The 26,732-nt window shown below is 45.9% G+C and overlaps 1 protein-coding gene across 1 annotated transcript in view; it reads right to left on the bottom strand.

The window, feature by feature from the left end:
- Window positions 1–219: 219 nt before the first annotated feature.
- The window catches only part of ALMS1 (ALMS1 centrosome and basal body associated protein), a 75,728-nt gene continuing 49,215 nt past the window's right edge, over window positions 220–26,732 (bottom strand). Inside the window, exons 12-19 of the mRNA XM_083398107.1 lie at window positions 24,428–25,626; window positions 21,826–21,943; window positions 19,019–19,255; window positions 15,157–15,395; window positions 13,619–13,787; window positions 10,949–11,012; window positions 6,133–6,232; window positions 220–727 (exon numbers count right to left, since the gene is read on the bottom strand). Coding sequence (XP_083254233.1) covers window positions 683–727; window positions 6,133–6,232; window positions 10,949–11,012; window positions 13,619–13,787; window positions 15,157–15,395; window positions 19,019–19,255; window positions 21,826–21,943; window positions 24,428–25,626 — 2,171 coding nt within the window. The 3' untranslated portion in view covers window positions 220–682. The remainder of the gene's footprint in view (window positions 728–6,132; window positions 6,233–10,948; window positions 11,013–13,618; window positions 13,788–15,156; window positions 15,396–19,018; window positions 19,256–21,825; window positions 21,944–24,427; window positions 25,627–26,732) is intronic.

Below are 26,732 nucleotides of genomic sequence, written 5' to 3'. Positions count from 1 at the left end.
TTGGGCCAGTCACACTTCTTTGAAGTCTCTCAGCCCCACTCACCTCACAGAGTGTTTGTTGTGGGGGAGGAAGGGAAAGGAGAATGTTAGCCGCTTTGAGACTCCTTTGGGTAGCGATAAAGCGGGATATCAAATCCAAACTCCTCTTCTTCTTCTTCTTCTGTATACCCTCACATGAGCAACACCAAAAGAAAACGAGAAGTAGAAGTACTGGAAGTCAGAGTCTTCAGATATTTAATTTTTTCAGTAGTAGAAAAACAAAGATACAGGGGAGCAACTCAACTATAAAAAAGTACAAAACACCCCAAAATTCAAGTATCAAATAAATAAACACACACACACATATACAAACAAACAAAACCCACTGATTGCATTGTTCTGATAAATTAATTCTAAGCTACTATGATTTCGGAGAGTAAATGCACACTACTAAAAGTCAATTATTTATCGAAAACCAGTTTTTAATCCTCGTGAGATTCAAAATATTTAGAAGCAATCAGATTATGCTAGGAAGGACACCTCAAAATACTAATTAACATTAATGAAACCTCTTTTGCATAATTGGAAAACCACCCAAGTAATCTATTCACACACTTTTCATCTCAAACAGGGAAGGTGGTGAAATATTCAGTAGGTGTGATAGGTTTTATTGAAAAAAAAGGTGGCTTGCTTGTTTTCGACATCACTCCCAAGGTACTTTTCTTCCCAAAATATGGTTGGTGACTTTCTGCAGAGAAAGAAAACGAGAAATCTGTTAGCCTTATCATCACTGCGGTGCCATAATGATACCCATGCAGAGAGGGCAAACCTCCTACTGTCACAAAGCATCCATCCTCTGCCCATCCATCCTGAGCCGTGGAAACGGAAGCCTTGAGAGGACGGGAGAGTGCAGAAAAAAGGTGTAGCACAGGAAATAATAATAATAATAATAATAATGATTTATTATTTGTACCCCGCCCATCTGGCTGGGTTTCCCCAGCCACTCTGGGCGGCTTCCACAGAGACCAAAAATACACTAAGATGTCACACATTAAAAACTTCCCTGAACAGGGCTGCCTTAAGATGTCTTCTAAAAGTCTGGTAATTGTTTATCGCTTTGACATCTGATGGGAGGGTATTCCATGGGGTGGGCGCCATGACCGAAAAGGCCCTCTGCCTGGTTCCCTGTAGCTTTGCTTCTTGCAATGAGGGAACCGCCAGAAGGCCCTCAGCGCTGGACCTCAGTGTCCGGGCTGAACGATAGGGGTGGAGACGCTCCTTCAGGTATACTGGGGAGAGGCCGTTTAGGGCTTTCAAGGTCAGCACCAACACTTTGAATTGTGCTCGGAAACGTACTGGGAGCCAATGTAGGTCTTTCAAGACCGGTGTTAAGTGGTCCCAGCAGCCACTCCCAGTCACCAGTCTAGCTGCCGCATTCTGGATTAGTTGTAGTTTCCGGGTCACCTTCAGAGGTGGCCCCACGTAGAGCGCATTGCAGTAGTCCAAGCAGGAGATAACTAGAGCATGCACCACCCTGGTGAGACAGTCCGTGGGCAGGTAGGGTCTCAGTCTGCGTACCAGGTGGAGCTGCTGGACGTGGTGACAAGAGCCTGGCTTCTGGTTCAGTCCAAAAATCCTTCTAGCCCAGCATCCTGCTCTCACAGCAGCTAACCAGATGTCTATGGGAAGGCCTGCAAGCAGGACCTGAAAGCAACAACACTCTCCCAATTGTGATTCCTGTGATGGCCTGGGATTCGGACTCGGATGCTGAACCTGAGGGATCCCAGCCTGCACAGGAGTCCTCACCTCCAGAACCAGCTGAGCCGGGGCTGGGGCATGAGCCTGAAGGGTCCTCACCTGTGCTGGATCCTCAGGTGCAGGCACCAGCTGAGTCTGCTCTGGCTCCTGAGGTGATGGAGGACCCATTGCCTGCAGGTGCTCCACTCTCAGCCCCATCAGGGGAAGAGGAGGTTGCCTCTGGGTCCGGTCACCCTCCAGCCTCTCCTGAGCTGCAAAGGCTCAGGGCAGAGAGGCAGAGGGAACTAAGTTCCTGCAGGAGGAGTGCTCGCCTCCAGGCCAGAAGAGGCGAGTCACCTAAGGATCGGGGCCGCCCTATGCCTCGGGGCAGATAAAAGCCGGCCAGCCCCAGTCCCAAGTCGCAGGAGGAACATTGTTGGTGGCTAGTTCCTGCCTGAACCCTGTCCTGCTTTCGTGCCGGAGCTCCTGACCTGCCCTGGCTCCCTGCTTGCAAGCCTGTTCCTGACTTCACCCAACTCCCTGCCCTGCACCCAGCTTCAGCTACTACGGACTGCCTCCCCATTGCACCTTTGACCACGGACCAGACTTGGACCTCGCCTCTCGGGTAACCCACGGGACCATCACAATTCCCAAAAAATTGTATTCAGAAGCATACCACCTCTGGCAGCATTGACAGCTAGCTTTTGGAGAAATTATCAAAGCGGTTAAAACACAGTCAACAAAAAAGGCCAGGGTCCAAAGAGTCGTTTTGGCTTGTGCTGCCCTAGAATAATTTGGTTTTTTTAAAAGCTATGAATTGCTGGCCCTCATTGCCACGGTGGGAGGCACAGGCTTTGCATCTGTGGCCATTTCATTATGTTTACTGCAGTGCCGCCCTGTGGCGAAAAGTCAAATTCACAACTATATTTTTCTCCTTGTTTTTCCAACTTTGGTGGTTTACCATGGCTTGCCGAAACAGAATCCTTTTTTGGTGGTGTCAAAATAATAATAATAGTGCTGCAAAAACACCTGCTTGATGTTAACATGCAGGGAGTCACCTGCCACATTAAAAGACTGATTCCTTGCAAATGTCGGTTCTTAACGAGACGGTCTTATGCCACTTTACTTTAAACGGGGGTTCTGTTGATAAAGGCTGGTCTTTTTTTATTTACAAAATTCACAGCATTGTTCTGGTGGGTGTAACTCCACTGGATATAGAATATTTTAGTCCAGGGCGCACACCTGGTCAGGATTTAGTAATGACTTGATTTAGAGCTTCACCTGCACTCTGTTGTGTTCACTGAGCTTCTGGCTTGTGGGAGGACTTCACGTGCAATGGGAAGAATCATAGAATCATAGAGTTGGGAGAGACCACAAGGGCCATCGAGTCCAACCCCCTGCCAAGCAGGAAACACCACCAGAGTACTCCTGACATATGGTTGTCAAGCCTCTGCTTAAAGACCTCCAAGAAGGAGACTCCACCACACTCCTTGGCAGCAAATTCCACTGTCAAACAGCTCTTACTGTCATGGGCTTTCCTTAATGTTATTTGCAAACCGCCCTGTGATTATATTGTAAACTGCCTTGTGATCACTGGACAAAGGGCTGCATTGAAATTTATAAATTAATTAGTAATTAAATATTCACAGCACTCTTACATAACGACCTCAATTCTCCCTCCCAAAACCAAACACACACACACACACACACACACAAGCAAGCAAACAGCAAAGAAAGTTAAATCAGTTCTGCTTTGACATTCTTCCCAGTCCACTCCCTGTGCCAGCAGCAGAGGCAAGAAGGTCAACAATGCCGTTTTTATTTTGTTTGTATTAAATCGCAGTGAAAAACTTGCATTTATGGGGGCCCATAATGCGATTTCATAAAAGTGAGGGATTTCCAGCTACCGTGATGCTTACGACGAGCATTTATGGACCTTTTCTGCGTTGCAAATTGCATTTTATGTACGGGAACAGTTAACATGCAGCCGCTTTGCTGAATGGATCATTAAATCCCAGGCCGTGAGAAAAGCTTCCTCCAGGAACCTTGTCCCTACAAGATCCATTATGGCTTCTTGCCCTCCGAGCTACTTTAGGAATCTACCTGGGTGGAGAAAATGGGGTATCAAATGCCGTCAATGCAAACCTATAGGGCAGGTTTCTGTGGAAGGTTCTCTGGATGTTGTTGTGCTCCAATTCCCATTGGCCCAGCAGTCAGCATGGCCAATGGACAGGGATGAAGGAAACTGTAATCTAATGACAACTGGGGGCCCCACTGGCTTGACACCCCCTGATATAAGAGATCCCAACCCTGCCCCTCCTTTTTTATTTTTAAAATAAATATTCTAACTTCCTTTTTTCTGGCCCACGTAGGACCAGTCTGGATAGTTAGCCTTGGTGAAGACTTGATGTTTTCATCCCCCCAAAAGTTTTTGATTTGAGTTTCCACTGAAATGAGGCCGCATTTTAATGTTTTTATGTTGTATTTTAATCTTGTTTTTTAAGCTGTATTTCAATGAATTGTTTTTATATTTGGTGTTAGCTGCCCTGAGCCTGGTCTTGGCTGGGGAGGGCGGGGTATAAATAAAATTATTTATTATTATTAGTAGTAGTATTAGTATTTTCTATTTAAAGCCTGGAAAGGCTGCAGGTTTAGCAGGCTGAAGGTCTCCGGTTCAATCTCTGATGACTTCAGTTAAAAGGTAGTAGGACTGGGGGGGGGGGGAGAACCTCTGCCCCCAAGCCCTTAGCAGAGCCACCACCTGCCAGAGAAGAGTGGACTAGGTGGACCAATGTCCACATTCCTTGTACTGCAGCTTCAAATGTTTAAAGGGAAATATGTCGTTCAGTGGTAGAGCACATGTTATAAGAACTAGGTTCAATCCCAGAATCGTTCAAATTGTTTTAGGTAGGAGAGTCAGAAAAGGCTTCAGCTGGGGATCTTAAAGAGAGCTGTTGCCGGAGTAGATGGCACTGGATGGTTAAGTCCAGTGAAAGGCGACTGTGAGGTTGGGGTGCTCATCTTGCTTTCAGGTCGAGGGAGCCGGCGTTTGTCCACAGACAGCTTTCCGGGTCATGTGGCCAGCAGGACTAAAGCGCTTCTGGTGCAACGGAACACCATGACGGAAACCAGAGCTCACGGAAACACCGTTTACCTTCCCGCCACAGCGGTACCTATTTATTTATTTGCACTGGTGTGATTTCGAACTGCTAGGTTGGCAGGAGCTGGGACAGAGCAACGGGAGCTCACCCCATCGTGGGGATTCGAACCGCCGACCTTCTGATTGGCAAGCCCTAGGCTATGTGGTTTAACTCACAGCACCACCTGCGTCCCTTTATACAGATGGCACTGACAACCGGTTCAACTCAGGAGGCAGCAATGGCACTTATTCATGTGCAGAAGCCAGGCATTCCTGATTGCATTGGCGCATGGCAGCAGCATACCTGGGCATTTTCCCTCACTCTGCCCCTCCCAGGCAACATCACCTTTTAAATGAGTGCTTGTTTTGTTGACCCGGGCGGTATATGGAGGGTTGAAAAGTGTGGTTGCTGAGGATAAGTCAGGGCACTGCAAGAGAGCCTCTTGTCTGCCAAAACTCCCGTTTCCCCACTGAAAAACTGAATCAGGTGAAGTCTGAACATAAGAAGAGCCTGCGGCCCATTTGGATCTCACAGTGGCCCCCAGAACAAGAGCACGCTTCCTTCCAACAAATTTGCTGTGGCTGCTTTTGCTGTCTCTACAGATTTTAGGGACTGGGGCAGGGGGAAGGTCATCATATTTGATGCATGGAGCTAATCTGGGCAGCAAGGCAAGTACCATATTTATCGCTCTATAAGACTCACCTAGTTTTTGGAGGAGGAAAACAAGAAAAAATAATATTCTGAATCTCAGAAGCCAGAACAGCAAGAGGGATCGCTGCGCAGTGAAAGCAGCAATCCCTCTTGCTGTTCTGGCTCCTGGGATAGCTGCGCAGCCTGTATTCGCTCCATAAGACGCACACACATTTCCCCTTACTTTTTGGGAGGGGAAAAAGTGAGTCTTATAGAGCAAAAAATACGGTAGTTTAGATGGAAACTGTAGGAAACATTTCATTGTGACCATCTGATCACTGGGGAAATTCTGTTTATCCCAATGCAATGAACTTCCTTAACTCTCTTGCTCTCCAAAGGACACTCAGAGAAGACTGGGCTGTTGTGGAAACAAGTGGGGGCTGGGAGAAAGTATCTCAGCACTACAATGAGTTACTATGACTTTAATGAATTGTATTAATTGACTTGCAGCTGTTGTTTGCTTTATTTATATGCTACTGCGTTTGATTGTTGATTTAATTCTACCGTGATTACTGCGTGCCGCTTTGAGCTCGACATTAGCTGTTGGAAAAGCAGTACACATATTAAACCAAATCAAAGCACCTACCATTTTATAAAGCTGAGCCTTCAAACGATTTGTAGAATAGTCGGATTTTCTCTTTTCTTCTTCCCGTCTTTTTCGCACCTCAGGCAGCTGCTCATAGATGCTAAGAGAGCAGAAATAAAATGAAGGGATTACTCTAAAGAAATCAGTCCCAAATGAATCAGCCATTGCCCTGCTGAGTGAGTGCAGGGTTATATGGAGAAGAAAGAGGGAGCTTAAAAGAGCCAAGGTAATCTCTTTGGTACTCGGGTCCGAAACACAGACCTGACCTGCTGGATCTCAGATGATCTGCTGAAGCCTAAAACTGATTAAAAGACTCTTTTGAGCCTGACTGCTCTTCTTTCAGTTACTCCCTTTGGCCAGTGCCAGGCTGAAAGCTTTTCTGACAAATCCCAGATTCAGGTTCTGCTGCGGGCTCAAATTGCAACAACTGACCTCGATCAGTTGTGGTTTTCCAACTGATCGGGCTTGCTAGCCTCACAGAAACAAGACACTAAGCATATGACAAAGAAGAGTGGCAAGGGTTGTCCTGCTCTAAGAAATGGCTCCAGACCATTTTACAGAATTCCTTATTTGGCTCATTTACTGTAAAGTAGCCACCAGAAATCAGGGCTGTAACAGGACTGAAACCTGGGATTTACAGGATTTCTAGCCAGGGACTGGACCTGAACTGCCATCCTCCACCCACAAGAGCTGAACATTTCAAAGAGTGTTGGTTTTTAATCAGGATGGGCAAGGTTCCTAAGCCCATGGACCTGTTGGGATGCGTCCGGGGAGATGGGGGCATTTGGCAGGCCCCCAGCTGTCTCCAGCCATCAGCCGGCAGCTGGGTGAACTCCGGTTCCCGGAACAGCATCAATCAGCGACTCCAGCCTCTGATAAGAGCGTGCTCAGTTTCTGAACATATCAGCAGAGTGAATAAATCTTCACAACAGAAGTGGCGGACAGAGACATGTGTAAGCATTATTTACAGGTGTTTATTCAGCATAAAGGTAAAGGTAAAGGGACCCCTGACCATTAGGTCCAGTCGTGGCCAACTCTGGGGTTGCGGCGCTCATCTCGCTTTATAGGCCGAGGGAGTCGGCGTACAGCTTCTGGGTCATGTGGCCAGCTTGACTAAGCCGCTTCTGGCGAACCAGAGCAGTGCACGGAAACGCCGTTTATCTCCCCACCGGAGCGGTACCTATTTATCTACTTGCAGTTTGACATGCTTTCGAACTGCTAGGTTGGCAGGAGCAGGGACCAAGCAACGGGAGCTCACCCTGCCGCAGGGATTCGAACCGCCGACCTTCTGATCGGCAAGTCCTAGGCTCAGTGGTTTGACTCACAGTGCCACCCGTGTCCCTATTCAGCATAGTTCAGGAACAAAGGAAAAACATGTCTGCTTCCCTTCGTGTCCAGCAAAACAGCAGTATAGGCAAAAGCAATATACAAACGGAAGTTCCCAGCAGAACTGTGCTGAAAGTAAACAGGCATGTGACACACAACAGGCATGCTTGTTCCTTTTAAGGTGGAACGGAACTATATCCTAACAGGGCCCCTTAAAGACAGCTACAGTTGCTTCTCGGGGCTCTAGCAACAGCCAGGATTCCAGCTGTTAGAGGAGAGCTGTTAGCAGCTGTCCAGTGGGAGCCAGGAGTCAGCAGTCAAGGTGGAAGGCAGACCTGGGAGGACAGCCAAGGAGTCCAAGCTAGGAAAGGCTTAGTGTTGCCTAGATTAATTCCCAGCCTTTTCCAGAAAGCTTTTATAGTTTGTCCTAGTGAGAAGATGCTCTAAGTCAGAGAGAGCCCTGGTGGTTCATCGCACAGGACAGATGTGCAGAGAGAGCTGTGCTTCAAGCTCCGACGTCTCCCAAGGCCCCCTGCCCAAGAGAAAGGAGTGACGGCAAGGAACTTGGTAAAGATTGCAGGAAAAGCAAAATGATGGTTGAACGGTTGCAGAAGCAGAATAAAGAGTAATTACGCTTACGCAGGAGAACGGCTGTGAATCACTCCCAGCGCGTTCCTTAAAATACACCCCCCGATTCCCAGCTCCAAAAATGAAGTATCTATCAAATCCCCTTTAGCAGTTAAAGGAATGAGCTTGTTAGAAAGAAAGAAGAGTTATCTGCTTGAACATTCCCTGGGGGGGATCTGATAAATATTGCAGAGAAGAGTAAAACAAACAGCTCATTTGGAATAAAGACAGGATGTGTCCCTCGGTGATTACGTTCTCACCACTTCATCTGTCCCCACAACCCAGTAACCCGATCATCTGTCTGATCCCTCCCTCCAATGCACATAATACATATTTGGAAAACTGCCATTAATAAACAAACGAAGTCAAAGCAGTTTACTGCGGAACAGAAGATCAGGCTTTACTACATACCATAAACAAATCCCTATTCTTTGGGCATTAAAATACCCTGGCTAAAAATGTATGTATAGCCAAAGCTGGAAAGATTTCTGTTCCTGTAACTCTTGCTCCCACAGGAGAGATCTCCAGTGCTAGCCTAACTGAAGAACAAGGCAAGATGTGTGCCCCAGGGAGATAATTTAGGGTGCCATTGAAGATTAAGAGACAGGTCTTACCTTGTGATGAGGTGAGAATATTCTCCGGAAAATATTCTTGAGAATGAGAATATTCTCTGCAAGAAAATTCTCCAAAGAATATTCTCCACAAACTGTAAATTCTAATGTAAGAACCGGTTTTACAACCCACATTTAAAAAAATCTAGTAAATAAGTCAAGCTGCGATATTGCCAGGGTAAGAAATGAATAATGTTTGAGGAGTCAATATAAATTTATAAACATTTGAGACTTGTTACTTAAAGCCTATTTTTTTAAATAATTTTTTTTCTTGTGACAATTTATCACTTATAATTTAAATACGTTGTGTGACTTGTCTAAGCAGATAGTAATTTGCATTTCTGATGTTATGAAACTTATCATTACTGATTATTTGTGTTTTATTTTCTGGAAATAATAGCCTTTGTTTTAAACTTTATATTGATTTCATTAGAGTTGCACTGAACATACTGTACCATGTAGATATGCTTCATTTAATAAGAACATACTCAAGTAGCGGACCTGAGGTTTTTTTTATATATTCCTTTTACTTTAAAAGCTACATTTCATACATACACAACATAATTAGAATTCAAAGTTGATGGTAAATATACGGGTTAGTGGCAGGCTTAGTGATCAACCCGAGTCATTCACGTTGAATTTTCAATTTCAAGTTTGGTGCAAAAAAATCAAAGAATGTGAATTCACTGCATTACCCCATTGAATAAAAGTATCTGTAAAGTTTTTGGTTGCCATCTGAACAAGTTTACCCATGAATAAACATGTGTATTAACTAATTATATCATTTTCAATGCATTATAATGAATATTCTCCCAATTTAAATGAAAATTCACTAATATTCTCATTAATCAAGTATATTCTTGAGAATATACTCCAAAAGATTATTCTCGAGAATTTAACATCACTAGTCCTACCCGTGGTGCACAATCCAGCAGAAAGGTGTTTTACACCTTTCAAGATAGCCTGTGAGCAGCTCTAATTGACTAAGCCAAAGGCCCATCTAGGCCAGTGGGCAAACAGATGCCTCTGGGAACCCCACAAGCAGGACCCCAGCAAAGCAGCACTCTTCCAACATGCGATTTCTAGCACCCTTCCTCCAACAGTTAAACTCGGCCCTCCAGATATTTTGGGACTACAACTCCCATCATCCCTAGCAAATAATAATAATAATAATAAGTTATTATTTATACCCCGCCCATCCGGCTGAGTTTCCCCAGGCACTCTGGGCGGCTCCCAATCAAATGTTAAAAACAGTACAGCATTAGATATTAAAAACTTCCCTGTACAGGGCTGCCTTCAGATGTCTTTTAAAGATAGGATAGCTGCTTATTTCCTTCACATCTCAAGGGAGGGTGTTCCAGAGGGTGGGTGTCACTACCAAGAAGGCCCTCTGTCTGGTTCCCTGTAACCTCACTTCTCGCAATGAGGGAACCGCCAGAAGGCCCTCGGCACTGGATCTCAGTGTCTGGGCTGAACGATGGAGGTGGAGACGCTCCTTCAGGTTTACAGGACCGAGGCCGTTTAGGGCTTTAAAGGTCAGCACCAACACTTTGAATTGTGCTTGGAAACGTAATGGGACCAGTGGTCAGGGATGATGGGAATTGTAGTCTCAAAACATCTGGAGGGCCAAGTTTGCCTATGCCTGAGCTAAACCGTGGCCACGGTGGCTAGCAGCCATAGTCAGTCTTATTGTCCATTAATTTATCTAATCCATCCAAGCTGGTGGCCATCGATAATTCTTGAGGGAGGGAGTTCCGCACTTTAACAATGTGCTGTGTGAATGATTCCCTCCTTTCGTCTGTCGTGAATCTTCCAACAATCAGCTTCATTGGATGCCCTCAGATTCTGTTATTATTAACTGTCCTTTGGTATCAATCTGCAAATTTGTCTACTATACTGCTTACCCATAACACTTCCCCAAGACCCTCCTTTTCCATCACAGCGAGGGAGCTGTCATCCTGGGAGTGGGATGTAGCTCTCATGAACCCAAAGGCCCTATCCATCAACCTCTCTGCCTCTTTTAACTTCTCCAGGCCAGCCACTTTCACCTCCAGGGAATGACATTTCTGCTGGGTTGTGCCCCACGTAAATTAGGGGTGGAGAAATTATGTGCTTTGGATTTTCAGGCCCCCATATCTACGGCCAATCTTGTGCCTTGTTCATTTTCTAACTCGCGTCAGAAAATAAATATATGAGGTTTATCCATATGCAAAAATATAACAGGGTTGTCCTCCAATCAAAAGCAGCCTTACCGTTTTGATCTCTGAACCATTTCATTCTTGGAAATTGCTCTTCTCTTCTGCATAGCCCTGTAGTCTAAACAAAGCAGGGAAAATGATGAGTACAGCACAATTCAAAACGTTAATGCGCCAGACAACTGATCTCATCCTCCAAGATGCTGTGCCAAGATAGAAGCTCGTAAGATCTGGTGGTGCTAAGAGTGGGCCATGGGAGAGACATCAGTCCTCAGAAACAAGGTCTTGTGAAGGGTCAGCAAGGTTTACCTCACCTGGGCTGGTTCACTCCTGCGGAGATCGCTCTGTGGGCTGGATTGCGTCTGCGCAGACGCAATTTCCGGCACCGCGGAAGCAAGTCCCCGCTCTGCGCTGTTTTAGCGCAGTGCGCGGGGACTCGTCGAGTGGGCGGCTCAGTTCGGGGGCGGCTTGTGGGCTGTTTAATGACCCCCATGGGACGCTTGTGGCCCATGGGATGCAGGTTGCCAACCCCTGGTCTTGTGCTTCATCCTCTGATGTAAAGACCATTGTGCCAATCTGACCAGGAGACCGGGGCTCCTCCCTCCTGACCCTTTTTGGACCACAGAAGCCGTAGAGGGTCAGGTTTAAGGTGCTGGTTTTGATCTTTAAAGCCCTTTGTAGCTTAGGGCCCTCACATTTATGGGTCCGCCTCTCCTGGTCTGCCCCGCAGAGGATCTTAAGGTCCATGAATAATCATAGTTTAGAGGTCCCAGGCCCTAAGGAAGTCAGACTATCCTGCACCAGGGCCAGGGTCTTCTCAGTGATGGCTCCAAACTGGTGGAATGCTCTTGGTGGTTTGTTGTTGTTTTTTAAAAACTACTACTATAATAAAAATATTTACATACACACACACACACCCTCATGATTTTGCAACTAAGTAAAATTAGCATACCATGGGCAAGTGGAGCAAAAATGGCACTTGCTCTAGCTTTGCTGCTTTTCTAACACCCTTTACCACCGCAAGAATGTGCTTTGCTAAAGAAAGAAAAATCCATGGCAACAATCGTCTATGAACAGCCACTCTGCAGAAAAATGGCCATGCAATGCTCAGTCACAGGTTGAATCTATTTTTAGTTGTTTGGGGTTAAAACAGGGCAGCTCTCCAAGCCTACAGCACACTGCCCATTAGCCTTTTCTGAATATAAAACTGGCTATTTACGCCATGCCATGCCCTACAGAGAGACACGACTTGTGTCCATCATTGCTGCTAGGGAAATATATGACAGCCTTGATCCAAAGATGTGATATAACTGTGCAGGAGCGAGCGGCGCACACAGAGTCTGGCTGCTTGCTGTTTCTGCTATGGCAGTTTCCACTGCCAAATGGAAGGATGTAAGAAAAGCCTTGCTGGATGAGGCCAGTGGCCCATCTAGTCTAGCATCCTGTTATCACAGTGGCGAACCAGATGCCGCAATGGGAAGGCCACAGCCCTCTCTCCACTTGTGATTACCAACAACTGGGATGCATAGTGTGATAGGAATTTTGAGGTCTTAGATACAGTGGTGCCTCGCAAGACAAAAAGAATCCGTTCCGTGAGTCTCTTCGTCTAGCGGTTTTTTCGTCTTGCAAAGCAAGCCCATTAGCGGATTAGCGCTATTAGCGGCTATTAAAGGCTTAAGGGATTAGCGGATTAGCTGCTAAAAGGCTATTAGCAGCTTAGTGCCTTAGAAAAAGGGGGTGGGGAGCGGAAAAAAAACCCCAGGAATCGCAAGACATTTTTGTCTTGCGAAGCAAGCCCATAGGAAATTCGTTTTGCGAAGCACCTCCAAAACGGAAAACCCTTTCATCTAGCGGGTTTTCCGTCTTGCGAGGCATTCGTCTTGCGGGGCACCACTGTATATGTTAAATGTTCATAAGTGTACAAGCACAAGCACATACATAGATCAGCACAGGAAGACCGACCTGGAACCATTTTGATTTTCAAACTGTCCCAAACTAACCAAATGTTTTCTCTGCAAGGTCAAATGAAAATGGAAAAGCCTCCCCATTGTCTTTTCCTTCACAAATCCTGTCTTAAGGGTATGTCTGTGTTTGAATAGGGTGAGCCTGTGACCTGGTCCAGGAACTAAGTATTTATCACTACAAAAGACTGGCCAGGCTCCCCAGACAAGTAACCTGGCAGAAAGGAGATAAACAATGACAGGAGAAAAACATTCAAATTTCTGTTTTAAGGCTGCCTTTTCTGTGATGTAGGTATGATGTCTCTGGGGGGTGGTCTTAGGTTACACCCCTTCTGTGATGTATGTATGATGTTTCTGGGGGTGGGCTTTATCTACAGGATGGGAATTTCAAAAGTCCATATAAGGCCTTGTGCGCCATTTTTCTGGGTTCCTCCTCTCTCCTGCGGGTGAGGGGAGCACTCTGTTGCAACAGATCAATAAAGATCAAGCTTACCAGCTGCTTTGCTTCTCAATATTCTCTGGTTGGCCTCTGTTATTCTCTCCTACCAATAGGGAACCTATGTAAGGACTCTATATGGGCTCTTGGATACCCCATAAGGGAAAAGGGCTTATTTTTGTTTACAGCAATAGGGAGCTTAGAGAGACAAGCTGCTTGCCTCTTCAGCAATGGCTTGCCTCTTCAGCACCAAAGGCCTTGCCCAGCTTTTCCCAGACGCATAACACCCCTCCTTTGGCATGCGACCCATGTCTGTAATAAGGAAGGCACCTCTGTTCGGAAGATGGAAACTTCTTCTCTCTTCACGAGCATTAAATAATTCTTCTCTCTCGCCCTGGAGCATGCTCTGCAATTTCCTTTCTTCCATTATTAGCTTAAGGCGCTTCACGCGCTCCCCAGAGCTGGAGATGAAATCAGGACGGTGCAGTGCAAGAGACTCCTGAGTTGGAAAACAAAAATAAGAGCTGCTTCAGAGGCTCCACTTAAGGCTGAGGAAATGTCAAAAATAGCTAACCCCATTAACAAAGCACTGAAAGCATGCCTCAGAAGAAGAGAATTATGCACGCAATGTACAGAATATTGCATCTGCAAAAGGCGAAGGGATCTCTCTGTGGGTCTTGTTAACAAATGCTTTGATCTTGGACAACCAATTGGAAAGATACCAGGCTGGGAATAAGCGTAGCTACATTTTTGTAAAAGGGATAAGTACTTAAGCTTAAACAAGCTGGTTGGAGTGTGCACTTGGGACAAAAAGAAGTCTCCGTGCAATGAGGGAGGCCTCTCGGTGACTGTAAATGAAATGGATACATGGGGAAATTAACACGGTTCAATATTAGACTTGGGGAGGGCGCTTCACAAGAGCCTGCTGGCTGCCAGATCTGCCAAAGCGCAATGGTAGCAGGCTGAGAGCGCTTCCCCCATCCTCACAACCCCCTTGCCATCAGAAGCGTAATGTCAAGCGCAGGAAGCGTGAGAACTGTTCGATTTGGACTGGAATTTGAAGGCAGGGATAAGCTGGTGAATGCAGACAAACAGCTTTACATTTCCCCTATTCCATCATCTGAACCAGTGGGGGCTGTGCAAACCCCACCTGCCCAGCAGTTGTTAGCACCATCTTTTCCCCGCTGGCGCATGCCATGTTTATGCTAAAGAAGAATGGCCCCATCTGGCAGAAAAAGACCGGCCCTTGGAGCCATTAGAGTTAGAATAAGGGTAGAACAGAAGGCAAAGTAGGTTCTATTCCAGCGGTTCTCAACCTGTGGGTCCCCAGATGTTGTTGGACTACAACTCCCATCCTCCCTGAGCTCTGGCCTTGCTAGCTAGGGGTGATGGGAGTTGCAGTCCAACATCATCTGGGGAGCCACAGACTGAGAAAGGCTGTTCTATTCTATTCCTGCCCAGCCCTTACATATTTTAAAGAGAGAAGGGGACAAGAGTTTGGATTTGATATCCTGCTTTATCACTACCCTAAGCAGTCTCAAAGCGGCTAACATTCTCCTTTCCCTTCCTCCCCCACAACAAACACTCTGTGAGGTGAGTGGGGCTGAGAGACTTCAAAGAAGTGTGACTAGCCCAAGGTCACCCAGCAGATGCATGTGGAGGAGCGGGGAAGCGAACCCGGTTCACCAGATTACGAGACTACCGCTCTTAACCACTACACCACACAGACAGACACATAGATACACACAGAGGCACACATGCTGTATCTGTTAAACTGATGGGTGGCTCAGCTCATCTGACAACCAAAGCACTCGCAAATGGGACACCCAAAGCCAGGCAAGCAGTCCAAGGCAGCGCCTGGATTTTACCTGCAGTGTCATTTTCACATAAGGTGGGGGCGGCTTATTCTCAACGTCTCTCGATGGAGCCATCAGACACACCTGCAGCTCGCTGTGCTCCTCCTGCCAGTTTTTCTCCCGGAGGGGCTCTCGCCAGGGCTTCGGGTCGGGCACGGCTTCAAACCAGGAGGGACTAGGATCAGAAACGTAGCTGGATCCTTTTCTGAAGTCAGGTTTCAAATCCTTTGCCGAAACAAACCAGGAAACTCCTGGGGCAGGGGAAAGAAAAATGCTTTTAAAAAAGGAATGTAGTGTAAACTGTTCATTCCCGCTGCAGTTCACTTATAAAAGACAGGAAGGCACGAAAACAGGGGGCTACCTCCGCCATTGCCCCCTTTTGCTCTGGACTGTCCTCTGCAACTGTAAAAGGTCCAGGACGATGCTCAGAGCAGACATAGGCACATCACAGCTGCATATATAATGTATGCCACTCCCCAAATTTAGGGATTTAGCAAAGATAAAATGGCCCAGAACAAAGAGTGAAGAAGCATGGAAGCAGCAAACAATCCAGGAGAGGAAGTCAACATTTTAGTACAGTGGTGCCTCGGGTTAAGAACTTAATTCGTTCCAGAGGTCCGTTCTTAACCTGAAACGGTTCTTAACCTGAGGCATGCTTTTGCTAATGGGGCCTCCTGTTGCCGCTGGTGCACGATTTCCATTATTATCCTGGGGCAGAGTTCTTAACCTGGAGCAACCACTTCCTGGTTAGCAGAGTTTGTAACCCGAAGCGTCTGTAACCACTGTACATTAAATGCTCTGCACTCTTACCAGGCCTTTGCAAAAATGTTGGTTGATGGGATTTAAAAAGAGATGGAAAAGTATAGCAAATCATTATTAATTACGCATTATTATCAACAGATCTTATTTTGCTTTGGGGTTCAGCATTTGTTTTCTTTGTTGAAAGAATCCTTGGGGGAAAACATAAGATATGTGCATGGGGGGCAGGGAGAGATGGCAAAGAGAACAGTGGTGAATCCTTGGGCTTCTGGCTCTTGGGTCACGGCAGCTTACTGGGAGGGAAAGGGGGTTGGGATTGTCCCTGTGCAGACACTCTGGCAGAGGAAACCCAGTGCCCCCACTGGTATGCCCCCACAGTGATGAACCCCCCCCCCCCCGCCATCTCTCTCCCTAGAAGCCACAGTGACCAGAGACTCCTGATGTGCATGCTGGTTTCTGAAGTACCATATAGTCATCAAGAAGGCTGATCGCCGAAGAATGGATGCTTTTGAATTATGGTGCTGGAGGAGACTCTTGAGAGTCCCATAGACTGCAAGAAGATCAAACCTATCCATTCTTAGGGAAATCAGCCCTGAGTGCTCACTGGAAGGACAGATCGTGAAGCTGAGGCTCCAATACTTTGACCACCTCATGAGAAGAGAAGACTCCCTGGAAAAGACCCTGATGTTGGGAAAGATGGAGGGCACAAGGAGAAGGGGACGACAGAGGACGAGATGGTGGGACAGTGTTCTAGAAGCTACCAGCATGAGTTTGACCCAACTGGGGGAGGCAGTGGAAGACAGGAGTGCCTGTTGTGCTCTGGTCCAGGGGGTCACGAAGAGTCGGACACAACTGAACGACTAAACAACAACATAGTCATTCTTTCCTCTTGCATCTGAGAATCTTCCCCTCCCTTCTTTATATCACCAAAAACAAGGACTGGGCTATGATTTGCATTGTCTAAAACCAGAAGTAATAAGAAATAAAAAAAACCAACAAGGTATGGAAAAGTAAATACAAAAGGGTATTGGATTTACTGTCACCGTGCGGTCAAAGCTGAGGAACAAATATTTCCCCCTCATGCAGTGTTTGTTTAAAACATCTTGCTCTGTGTAGTTTTAATCTGCTATTTCATAGCTTTAGGAGACAGATAGCAGAAAATCCCCAGATCTCCAGATGATGAAACGAAATCTGTTTGCTTCTGGTCCCAATTTATTAGCACGTTTAAAGCCTTAAATTGTTTGGGGGGTCTGAAGGCCTGTCTTCTGTACCTGCACACACAGCAGCCACCAGGTGAGGACCTGCTGCATGTCCTGCCTTTGAAGGTGCAGAGGACAAGGGCACAGGATTGGTCCTCTTCCATGGAAGCACCCAGGCTGTGGAATTCACTGGCCCAGGTGGTTTGGCAGGGGGTATTTTGGCAACCATTTAAACCAACTTTTGAGGGCTGCACTCTCTCCCTGATTTTATTTTTTGCAGGTCAAATAAGTGGTTTTGCTGCTGAATTGTTTTTTGTTTTATTCCTCATTGTTCTAATATGATATGATGTTTCCATGTTTTGCCTGCAGCGCTGACAGCCCTTTCAAAGATGTGGGGTGTGAATTATTATTGCATAAACAAATCAAAATAAGAGCAACCTGTGGCAGTGTAATATAGAACCCTTTTTCTTCCTGGCCTGTGCCTAGCATGTTGTGTTGCGCTAAACAAGTTTAAGACTGTGGTAGTAGCAGTATCTGCAGGGCCAGCGTGACTGCACAAGAAAACCAAGCAGGAGATCTGGGGTGGGGGTGGGTACTCCCAAGAGATGCCTCCGGGGAAGTGAGCCTCAGAATCTCTTGGAATTTGAAGCTGAGCTGCACTTCCTGGATTAAGCAAGGCAGGGGCCCTCTAATCCCCCGCTCCCTGGGATTATGCAAATTGCAACACAACATCATCTGGTAGGCCACAGATTCCTCGCCCCTGGATTAAGCAATGCAATCTACCTGCTTTGGGGTAGTTTTGAGACCAAGAGAGTTTTGGAGATGAACATATGAACTAGGATCCCACACACCCCATATTGCATTTACTTACAGCGGTACTTCTGAACGCGAATGGAATCCGTTCCAGAGCCCCGTTTGCATCCTGAAGCGAACACAACCCGCATGCACCAGTTGTGATTCACCACTTCTGTGCATGCGTGTGACGTCATTTTGTGCGTCTGTGCATGTGGCAAAACCCGGAAGTAACGCGTTCCATTACTTCCGGGTCGCCACAGAGCGCAACCCGAAAAAGCTCAACCCGAAGTATGCCTGTACAGTGGTACCTTGGGTTACATACGCTTCAGGTTACAGACTCTGCTAACCCAGAAATAGTACCTCGGGTTAAGAACCCCTTTCGGACAGGGACTGTGTTGTATTTTGCTTGCTCTTCTGATCAAAGGGCAGTAGCTACATAGCATACAGTGGTACCTCGGGTTACAGACGCTTCAGGTTACAGACTCCGCTAACCCAGAAATAGTACCTCGGGTTAAGAACTTTGCTTCAGGATAAGAACAGAAATCGTGCTCCGGTGGCGCAGAAGCAGCAGGAGGCCCCATAGGCTAAAGTGGTTCTTCAGGTTAAGAACAGTTTCAGGTTAAGAACGGACCTCCGGAACGAATTAAGTACTTAACCTGAGGTACTACTGTATTTGCAAAAGTTAACCTAGAACTCTCATTTATTTTTTGCTTATGGCCACATCCTAGAGGCAGGCTGACGTGGACTCGCCTGCCTTCCTCTTGCCCCGAGGCTCTTTGTCAGAATTGTCTGACTCCCCATCCCTAGTGGAACCAAAGATTCATTCCGCGGATAGCCGTGAACAAGCCTATCAACAGGGGCAGGACAGGGTTACAGGACAAAACAGGACAAAATCGGCTACAGGACAAAACAGTAGCACATGTAACTCCCTATCAATCTACTGGTGTGTGGTTACAATGGTGCGTTTTACAGCCACCTTTGATTTGTTATGATGTGTGTGCGCTCTCCTCTACGTGCACCTAACTGTTGGTTTTTATGGCACCACAGCAACAACAGACAAAAGTCTGGAGGACCATGCGAGTCCTTCCTCATTCACAAAAGATGCACCACTTGTCAGAGACCTTGCCGCCACCGTGGCTTGTTCCTCCTCGGCTTTTTCTCTGCAAGAAGCCTGCCCTGCTGCCTCCTCTGCTTGCCCTTGCTTTCCAGAAGGAACCCATCTAGCTGAGCAAATTCGCCCTCTGTCCCACTCTCGGGATCTTCCCGCAGCCTCGCCTGGCTGGGCGTCGGAGTGGGGAAGGTCAGGCCGACGTCTCGGGTGTGCTTCTTGGTGGCGCTGTTCACAATCTCAAAGTCTCCTGGGGTTCAAAAGAAAGGGATTTGATAGTGGTATGCTCTAAACAGGTTTTGTGCATGTAATTCTATTATAATTCTATTGGTGTTTAATTGTATTTTAACAATTGATTTTTCAGTGCTTACCACAGAGGGCCACACATTGCAAACTAATTATGGGCTGGCTTGACACAGTCTGCTCTAGACACATTGAAAAATACGGACATTTGCATAATATAATATACCGTATTTTTCGCTCTATAAGACGCACCAGACCACAAGACGCACCTAGTTTTTGGAGGAGGAAAACAAGAAAAAAAATATTCTGAATCTCAGAATCCAGAACGGCAAGAGGGATCGCTGCGCAGTGAAAGCAGCAATCCCTCTTGCTGTCCTGGCTTCTGTGATAGCTGCACAGCCTGCATTCGCTCCATAAGACGCACACACATTTCCCCTTACTTTTTAGGAGAGAAAAAGTGAGTCTTATAGAGCAAAAAATACGGTATATAATATATGCATTATAAATAAAAGCACACATTCTACTCATGTGAAAACACCAGGCAGGCCCCACAAATAACCCAGAGATGCATTAAATTCTGGAATTAGATCCACATGTGAAACCTGCTCAAAGTTAATAAAACAGAAACAAGATATGAAAAGCAAAGATCCTGACTTCTTTTTTTACTTTCCTCTTGGTTTCTGAGTCTTTAAAAATATGAGAAATATACAGTATTTTTGGACAGAAACTGGAATGTCCAGGACTTGCAGCAACATCTCCTTCCTTGAGATTCTGAAGGATGCTCAAGCATCAATGAACAGTGCGCAGAGCTATGCAGAATGAAGACTGACACATACACACAGCAAAATCATCAGATATAGTAGCCTAGCTCCAGGATTTATTATTTCCATGTATTGATTTCGTCATGTGTGCTTCCATGTTCGTTTTCTGAATATACACACTTGCTTTCCCCCCAATATACATTAGTCTGTAGAACAAGAAGCCCTGCACAGAGCCTGGGTCCAATCACTAGACATGTTGCTGAAACCGCACAATGGGATCAGAAATTTCAGAAGACTCTTCTAACTCATTTTTCAACCTGCATGGGCATGAGAACAGAATGCTAGACTAGGTAGAGCTCTGGCCTGATGCAGCAGAGGACTCCATATCTTAACAGGGAGAACCTTGATTTAACCCAGGGGTCAGCAAACTTTTTCAGGGGGCCGGTCCACCGTCCCTCAGACCTTGTGGGGGGGCCGGACTATATTTTGGAGGGGGGGAAATGAGTGAATTCCTATGCCCCACAAATAACCCAGAGATGCATTTTAAATAAAAGCACACATTCTACTCATGTAAAAACACCAGGCAGGCCCCACAAATAACCCAGAAATGCATTTTAAATAAAAGGACACATTCTACTCATGTAAAAACACTGATTTCCGGACCATCCGCGGACCGGATTTAGAAGGCGACTGGGCCGGATCCGGCCCCCGGCCCTTAGTTTGCCTACCCATGATTTAACCAAACAGAACACACCAAGAACCATGCCTGTCTTATGCAATGTGGAATTCCTGCATCCCTCACCCTGCCTCAGAGAAGGAGGGCTGGAGCACATGTCCTCTTAGGTCCCCCCTTCAACACTAAAACTCTTCATTCTGCCAATAATGTATAGACCTGCAGAAAACTGGAGGTTGTGCATGGCTCCAGTTTCAATAGGGGGTGAGGACAGTACAGTGGTGCCTCGCAAGACGAAATTAATTTGTTCCGCGAGTCTCTTCGTCTAGCGGTTTTTTCGTCTTGCGAAGCAATCCTATTAGCGGCTTAGCGGATTAACGCTATTAGCGGTTTAGCGGCTATTAGCGGGTATTAAAGGCTTAAGGGATTAGCGGATTAGCTGCTAAAAGGCTATTAGCGGTTTAGCGGCTTAGAAAAAGGGGGTGGGGAGTGAAAAAAAATCTCAAGACTCGCAAGACATTTCGTCTTGCAAAGCAAGCCCATAGGGAAATTCATCCTGTGAAGCGCATCGAAAAACGGAAAACCCTTTCGTCTAGCGGGTTTTCCGTCTTGCGAGGCATTCGTCTTGCGGGGTACCACTGTACATGGTTGTATATAACTAGCCTCCCTTTTTAGATAAGTATTGTCCCAGAACAGAAATCACACAACAGATAAGAGCAAGATTCACATCATCAAATAAGGAGTGAAGCTCCAACCGTCTGAGCAAGAGAACTGACAATTATTTGCAGTAGTGAGAAAGTTTACGACTGTGCTTGCAAAGTGGGAAAAATACCACACAGAACAAGTCAGTTCTCTGACCCAAGATTTATTACGAGGCCAGAGTCAAGAAAGCCCACGGAATGAACAAAGGAACTACCTGCTAGCATCAAAGAAGCCCGTGGAGGGAAGGGGAGTGCCATTTCACCGGAGTTCAACTTGTTATCCGTTTTTTGAAAGGATCTGAGCTGCAAAGATGTGCAGGCAGAGAAAGCTCTGCAAGCACACCTGGCTGACTGAAGTAAGAGCGAGGGACTCTGAAGAGGATCACAACCAAAAGGCAAGAGCGCAGACATGAAGGCAAGAGTTGGGATGAGAGCTGCTCACCTGCCTGGACAGCCTTGTTCAACATCCGCCTGCTCCGCTTGCTACTGAGAGCAGGGCTTGGTCCAAGGGAACTGCTGAGGGTAGAAACAGAATCCGAAGAAATGAAAGAGTCCGTTGCCTAAAGGAAAGAATCAGGCAGATGCATGAAGGTCTCAGAGGGCTGCAAGTTCGTTTGTCGGTGTTTGGAAAGGAATCAAATCAGCCAGTCTCTCTCACACGCACACAAAGAGCACCACCTTGGCTCTGAAAAACAAGCTAGCTAGCTTTTTAGAACACAATGTCCACATCCATTTCCTTCAGAAATCGTCACTTCTGTGGTCATGAGGATGGGGCAATTATCCCCCCTGTTCATGGCTTCCAGCTTGGATGAATGTAAGTTGCTTGGTGGGGAGGTACGGAAGGAAAGTTACTGGTCTCCATCTGGGGTGAGACCCCAATATAATAATAATAGTAATACAGTGGTGCCTCGCAAGACGAAAAGAATCCGTTCCACGAGTCTTTTCATCTTGCGGTTTTTTCGTCTTGCGAAGCAAACCCATTAGCGGATTAGCGCTATTAGCGCTATTGACAGTTTAAGGGCTATTAACGGCTTTTTAAGGCTTAAGGGATTAGCGGTTTAGCTAAAAAGCTATTAGCAGCTTAGCGCTTCAGAAAAAGGGGTTGGGGAGTGGGAAAAAAACTCAAAAAAATTCGTCATTTTCATCTTGCGAAGCAAGCCCATAGGGAAATTCGTCTTGCGAAGCGCCTCTGAAAAGGCATTGCGAGGCATTCGTCTTGCGGGGCACCACTGTAATAAATAATAATAATAAATAATAATAATAATAATAATAATAATAATAATAATAATAATAATAATAATAATAATAAATTTATTTATATCCCGCCCTCCCCAGCCGAAGCCGGGCTCAGAGCGGCTAACTTCTAATGTGTAACACATTAACATAAAATCAGACAATCAATTAAAACACATCCTCAAATGAGATCAGGATCAGAATAAAATCCCATCAGATGGCAACCCGCAGATTAGGGTTGGGGACCTTAAATGCTCATCAGGCCCAACTGTTTGTGCTGAACTTATATGGGCCTGTGAGAAAAATTGGGAGGCCACTTTCATGCAAGTTCTTATGAAAGGGGAGGGGGAGTCAGAGTGATTATAAGAAACCACTTTGGCATATAAATTAGCAACAACAGTGGACATGATGCCCCCTCTTTATTACGTCATGTCTATATTATGAAGTAGGACAGGATTATTATTATTATTACAATTATTATTATTATTATTATTACTACTGCTACTACTAAAATTTGTATGCCACCCTTTGTTCTGAGATATCAGGATGAATCACAGAATAAAACCACAAAGTACATAATAAAAACAAGAAGAAAAACAAAGCAAAACAAAAAAGCCCATTCCCACAAAAACGTTTAAAGGGCTGTTAATCAGTCAAAGGCCTGGTTGAAGAGGAACGTTTTCATCCAGTGTCTAAAGATGCACAATGTAGGCACAGCTAAAGACCATTTCACCAGCTGCTTACAAAAGCTAAAGGACAACAAGGCTGACCTTTCCATACTCTTACACGCAGAGGCCTCAGCTCAGCTGATGCAGTGGAGGAGGAGAAAGACATAGAGACCCCAATGAAGATTAGCCTGCTTCCGCCCACATAGCTTAGCTGATCTTCAAATTAAAGGCTAGTTGTCACGCTTTCCTTTCACCTCTTTTATGCAGATCATAGATCACAGTAATTTTTTTGCTGTAGATTACCCTACAGGTTCCTATGCCACATACTTGGGCTTAGGGCCCTCGTATTTACGGGACCGCCTCTCCTGGTCTGCCCCGCAGAGGACCTTAGTTTAGAGGTCCCAGGCCCTAAGGAAGTCAGACTATCCTCCGCCAGGGCCAGGGCCTTCTCAGTGATGGCTCCGACCTGGTGGAATGCTCTGTCCCATGAGACCAGGGCCCTGCAGGATTCAACCTCCTTCTGTCAGGCCTGTAAGACAGAGCTATTCTGCCTGGCCTTTAATTTGAATTCAGTCTGATCTTTTATTTCCCTTCCCTTCCCTTTCCTCCCCCTCCCCTTTTATGGAGATCACCCGCTCTGAGACCCCACAGCTAATTCTCTCCTGGCCTCCTCGCTGGCCCAAGTAGGACTAATTCAGCCAGCTAGCCCAGGTGACTATCTAATGCTTATTAGATGGATTTTCCCCAAATTGATTTTAGAACTTTGAATTTATTGTTATTCATGCTTTTATAATGTATTTTATGCTGTTTTTTGTTGTATCACAATTAAGTTTTGTGGTTAGCCGCCCTGAGCCTGGTTTTCTGAACCGGGAAGGGCGGGGTATAGATAAAAATTTATTATTATTATTATTATAGCAGGCCAGGACAGAAAGATGGGAAGGACTATCTAATGCTTATTAGATGGATTTCCCCCAAATTGATTTCTGAACTTTGAATTTTGTTATTCATGTTTTTATACTGTATTTTATGCTGCTTTTACAATTAAGTGTTTCAAATTTGTTGTTAGCCGCCCTGAGCCCGGTTTTTGAACCGGGAAGGGCGGGGTATAAATAAAAAGTTCTTCTTATTATTTATTATACTTACCTGGGTCTCTTTTCTTTTTGGCTCAGCCTGAGCCGTTCTTTGGTATTCTGCTGCCCTGTCTTTCCTGCTGCCCTTGGCGTACCTCTCTGAACGCGTCTTCTGGTGTCGGATGGCGCTGTAGAGCTGGGACAGTTTGGGGGACACCTGCACTCTGTCATGCCCAAAGGCCCGGATCAGCCTCTCTGTGTCGATCGTGGAAACGGAAACACTTGCCTCCGTCCGAGACGCAGTGTCCGTCTCGGGCTGAGTCACTTCTGAATCGGAGGTGATGTCGGTTAACACGATGGAATCTCTCACAGGCCTCATTTCAGAAGAGGTGTCGCTCAGAATTGCCGAATTCCGACGCTGCTCCAAATTTCGATCCATGTGGTAAAGAGCCGTGGCGCTGCCAACTTTACAATGCCTAGATTTTGCATTGATGCTGGCCTCTGGGCTCTCCTCCACCTTTCCTCTGGGGCTATGGATTGCAACTCTACCTTTGTACGCCTTATTTGCTTGGGAACTGATCTTCTTTGACTCTTTCCCCTTTGGTTCCACTTGGACATGGGCATCTTCATCCTTGACAGGCACCAGGGTGTGCCTAACCGGGTTTTGCAGAAGCCGGGCTAATCTATCAAGTCGCTCTACCAGAGACAGCTCACTTCTGCTGCTGCCACTTGGACTACGTTGCTGATGCTGCTTCTGACGCTCCAAGTATTTAGCCCAGAGTTCATCTAAACTGCCTGTGAAAGGAGCACTTTGCATCGTTGGGAGATCGGCTACCCGCTTCTCTTTTAAGCTGCTCCTTTGGCTGCTTGGAAGAAGCTGGTCTTTGGACAATTTGTGGCCACTTTTCCTTCCATCAGGCTGTTGTAGTTCCTTACTCGGAGAGCCTCTCTCCAAAGTCTCATTGAACCTCAATTCCTCCAGCACACTGTAATCTGGCTCAAAATTCGGTGGGGAAAACCTCTCCTCTCCTGTTGGCTGGTGCGGAGAGAAAACAGCCTGACCTCTTCTGGATGTTCCGTCGTACTGGAAGATGTCTTTTGAAGGAAGAGCTGGGCGCTCTTGCCCTGCATACTGTCCCAAGGCATCATTCCCAGCAAGGAAGTCAATTTCATGCTGCAGAGGCACTGGGTGATGCAGGTAAAACTGAGCAGATCTGAACACTGAATGGGTAGCGGCCACAGATTCCAAGGGATTTGGGACTTTGGGACTCCCTAAAGGGGGAAAGGAAAGGAAAAGAAAATGAAATATTTAAGTTTGGCTGGAAAGAAACAGCTACAATACATGATTGTTCTCATTCTAGATTGACAGTGCTATTCATCAATTCTAGGCGCAGTCTCCATACATGTTTAGTTTATTTTCTTTTCATCCATTAATTTGGGGATTTGTATATGTTGCTTTTGAAAACAGGGCTCTCCCAAGGTGACATACAATTAGAAGAACGCGTCAAACCATACCTTGAAAAAAGTAACTTTAAAAACAAGACAAATGTGCTTAAGGCGGCCAACAAAAATAATAGAAATTATACAAAAAAAAAAAAGATAAATATAATGAAAAAGCAACAATACAAAATGAAAAACATAAACACAAGGGAAGTGAAGCAAATAAAATTAATAAGCACAACGGTTAAAATCAATTTCAATGCCCTTCCAAGTCCCTTTATGGGCAAGAGCAATAACAACAGTAATAAATGGAGTTGTATAAATGAACTCAGAGAAGACTAGTTTCTCTGTGCAAGCAGTTGTCTACTCCTCTGCTAGACTAACAACAAAAATAATTGCTTATGCTGGCCTAGACTTGTGGAATCTTGTCAGAAAAATAAAACGATAGCACAAACTCTTTCCTCAAGCTGAAAATAAGGCTGTGCAAAATGGACGGCTGCCTGCATTTATTCGGGCTATTGAATTTAGATTATCTAGTTATAGGCTAAGGAGTTTTTCCCCCCCTCTGGCAGAGCACACAGCTCTCCACACACACCCTCGCCCGAGGCATGAACATTTTTTAATGTGCTCATCTCCCCAACGTTCTTCTGTCCTCCCTTCCTTCTAATACTAACATTTCAAGAGTTGTGTATGTCACTCCATGGCAAGAGCTGATCAAAGGCACAAAGGCAAGAATTCTCCTTCGGCTTCTGAGCATGTTGCCGCACTGAGATTTTTTTACGTGGAAACGCAGCCAGTTACGAACCTATAAAGCTTGCATGGAAAAGCTCATATATTCTGTCCACACTCTCCCTAAAATACTACGTTGTTCTGCTCTGATTCTTTTGGCATTTGCAGATTCTGTTTAACACCTTTCTTTCCTTCCTTCGGCAGTGAGA

The sequence above is a fragment of the Podarcis tiliguerta genome (assembly GCF_965153285.1).
Source record: "Podarcis tiliguerta genome assembly, chromosome: 9".
Lineage (NCBI taxonomy): Eukaryota > Metazoa > Chordata > Lepidosauria > Squamata > Lacertidae > Podarcis > Podarcis tiliguerta.
Note: the sequence above shows the minus strand (reverse complement) of the source record. Positions and strands in the feature narration are given on the sequence as shown.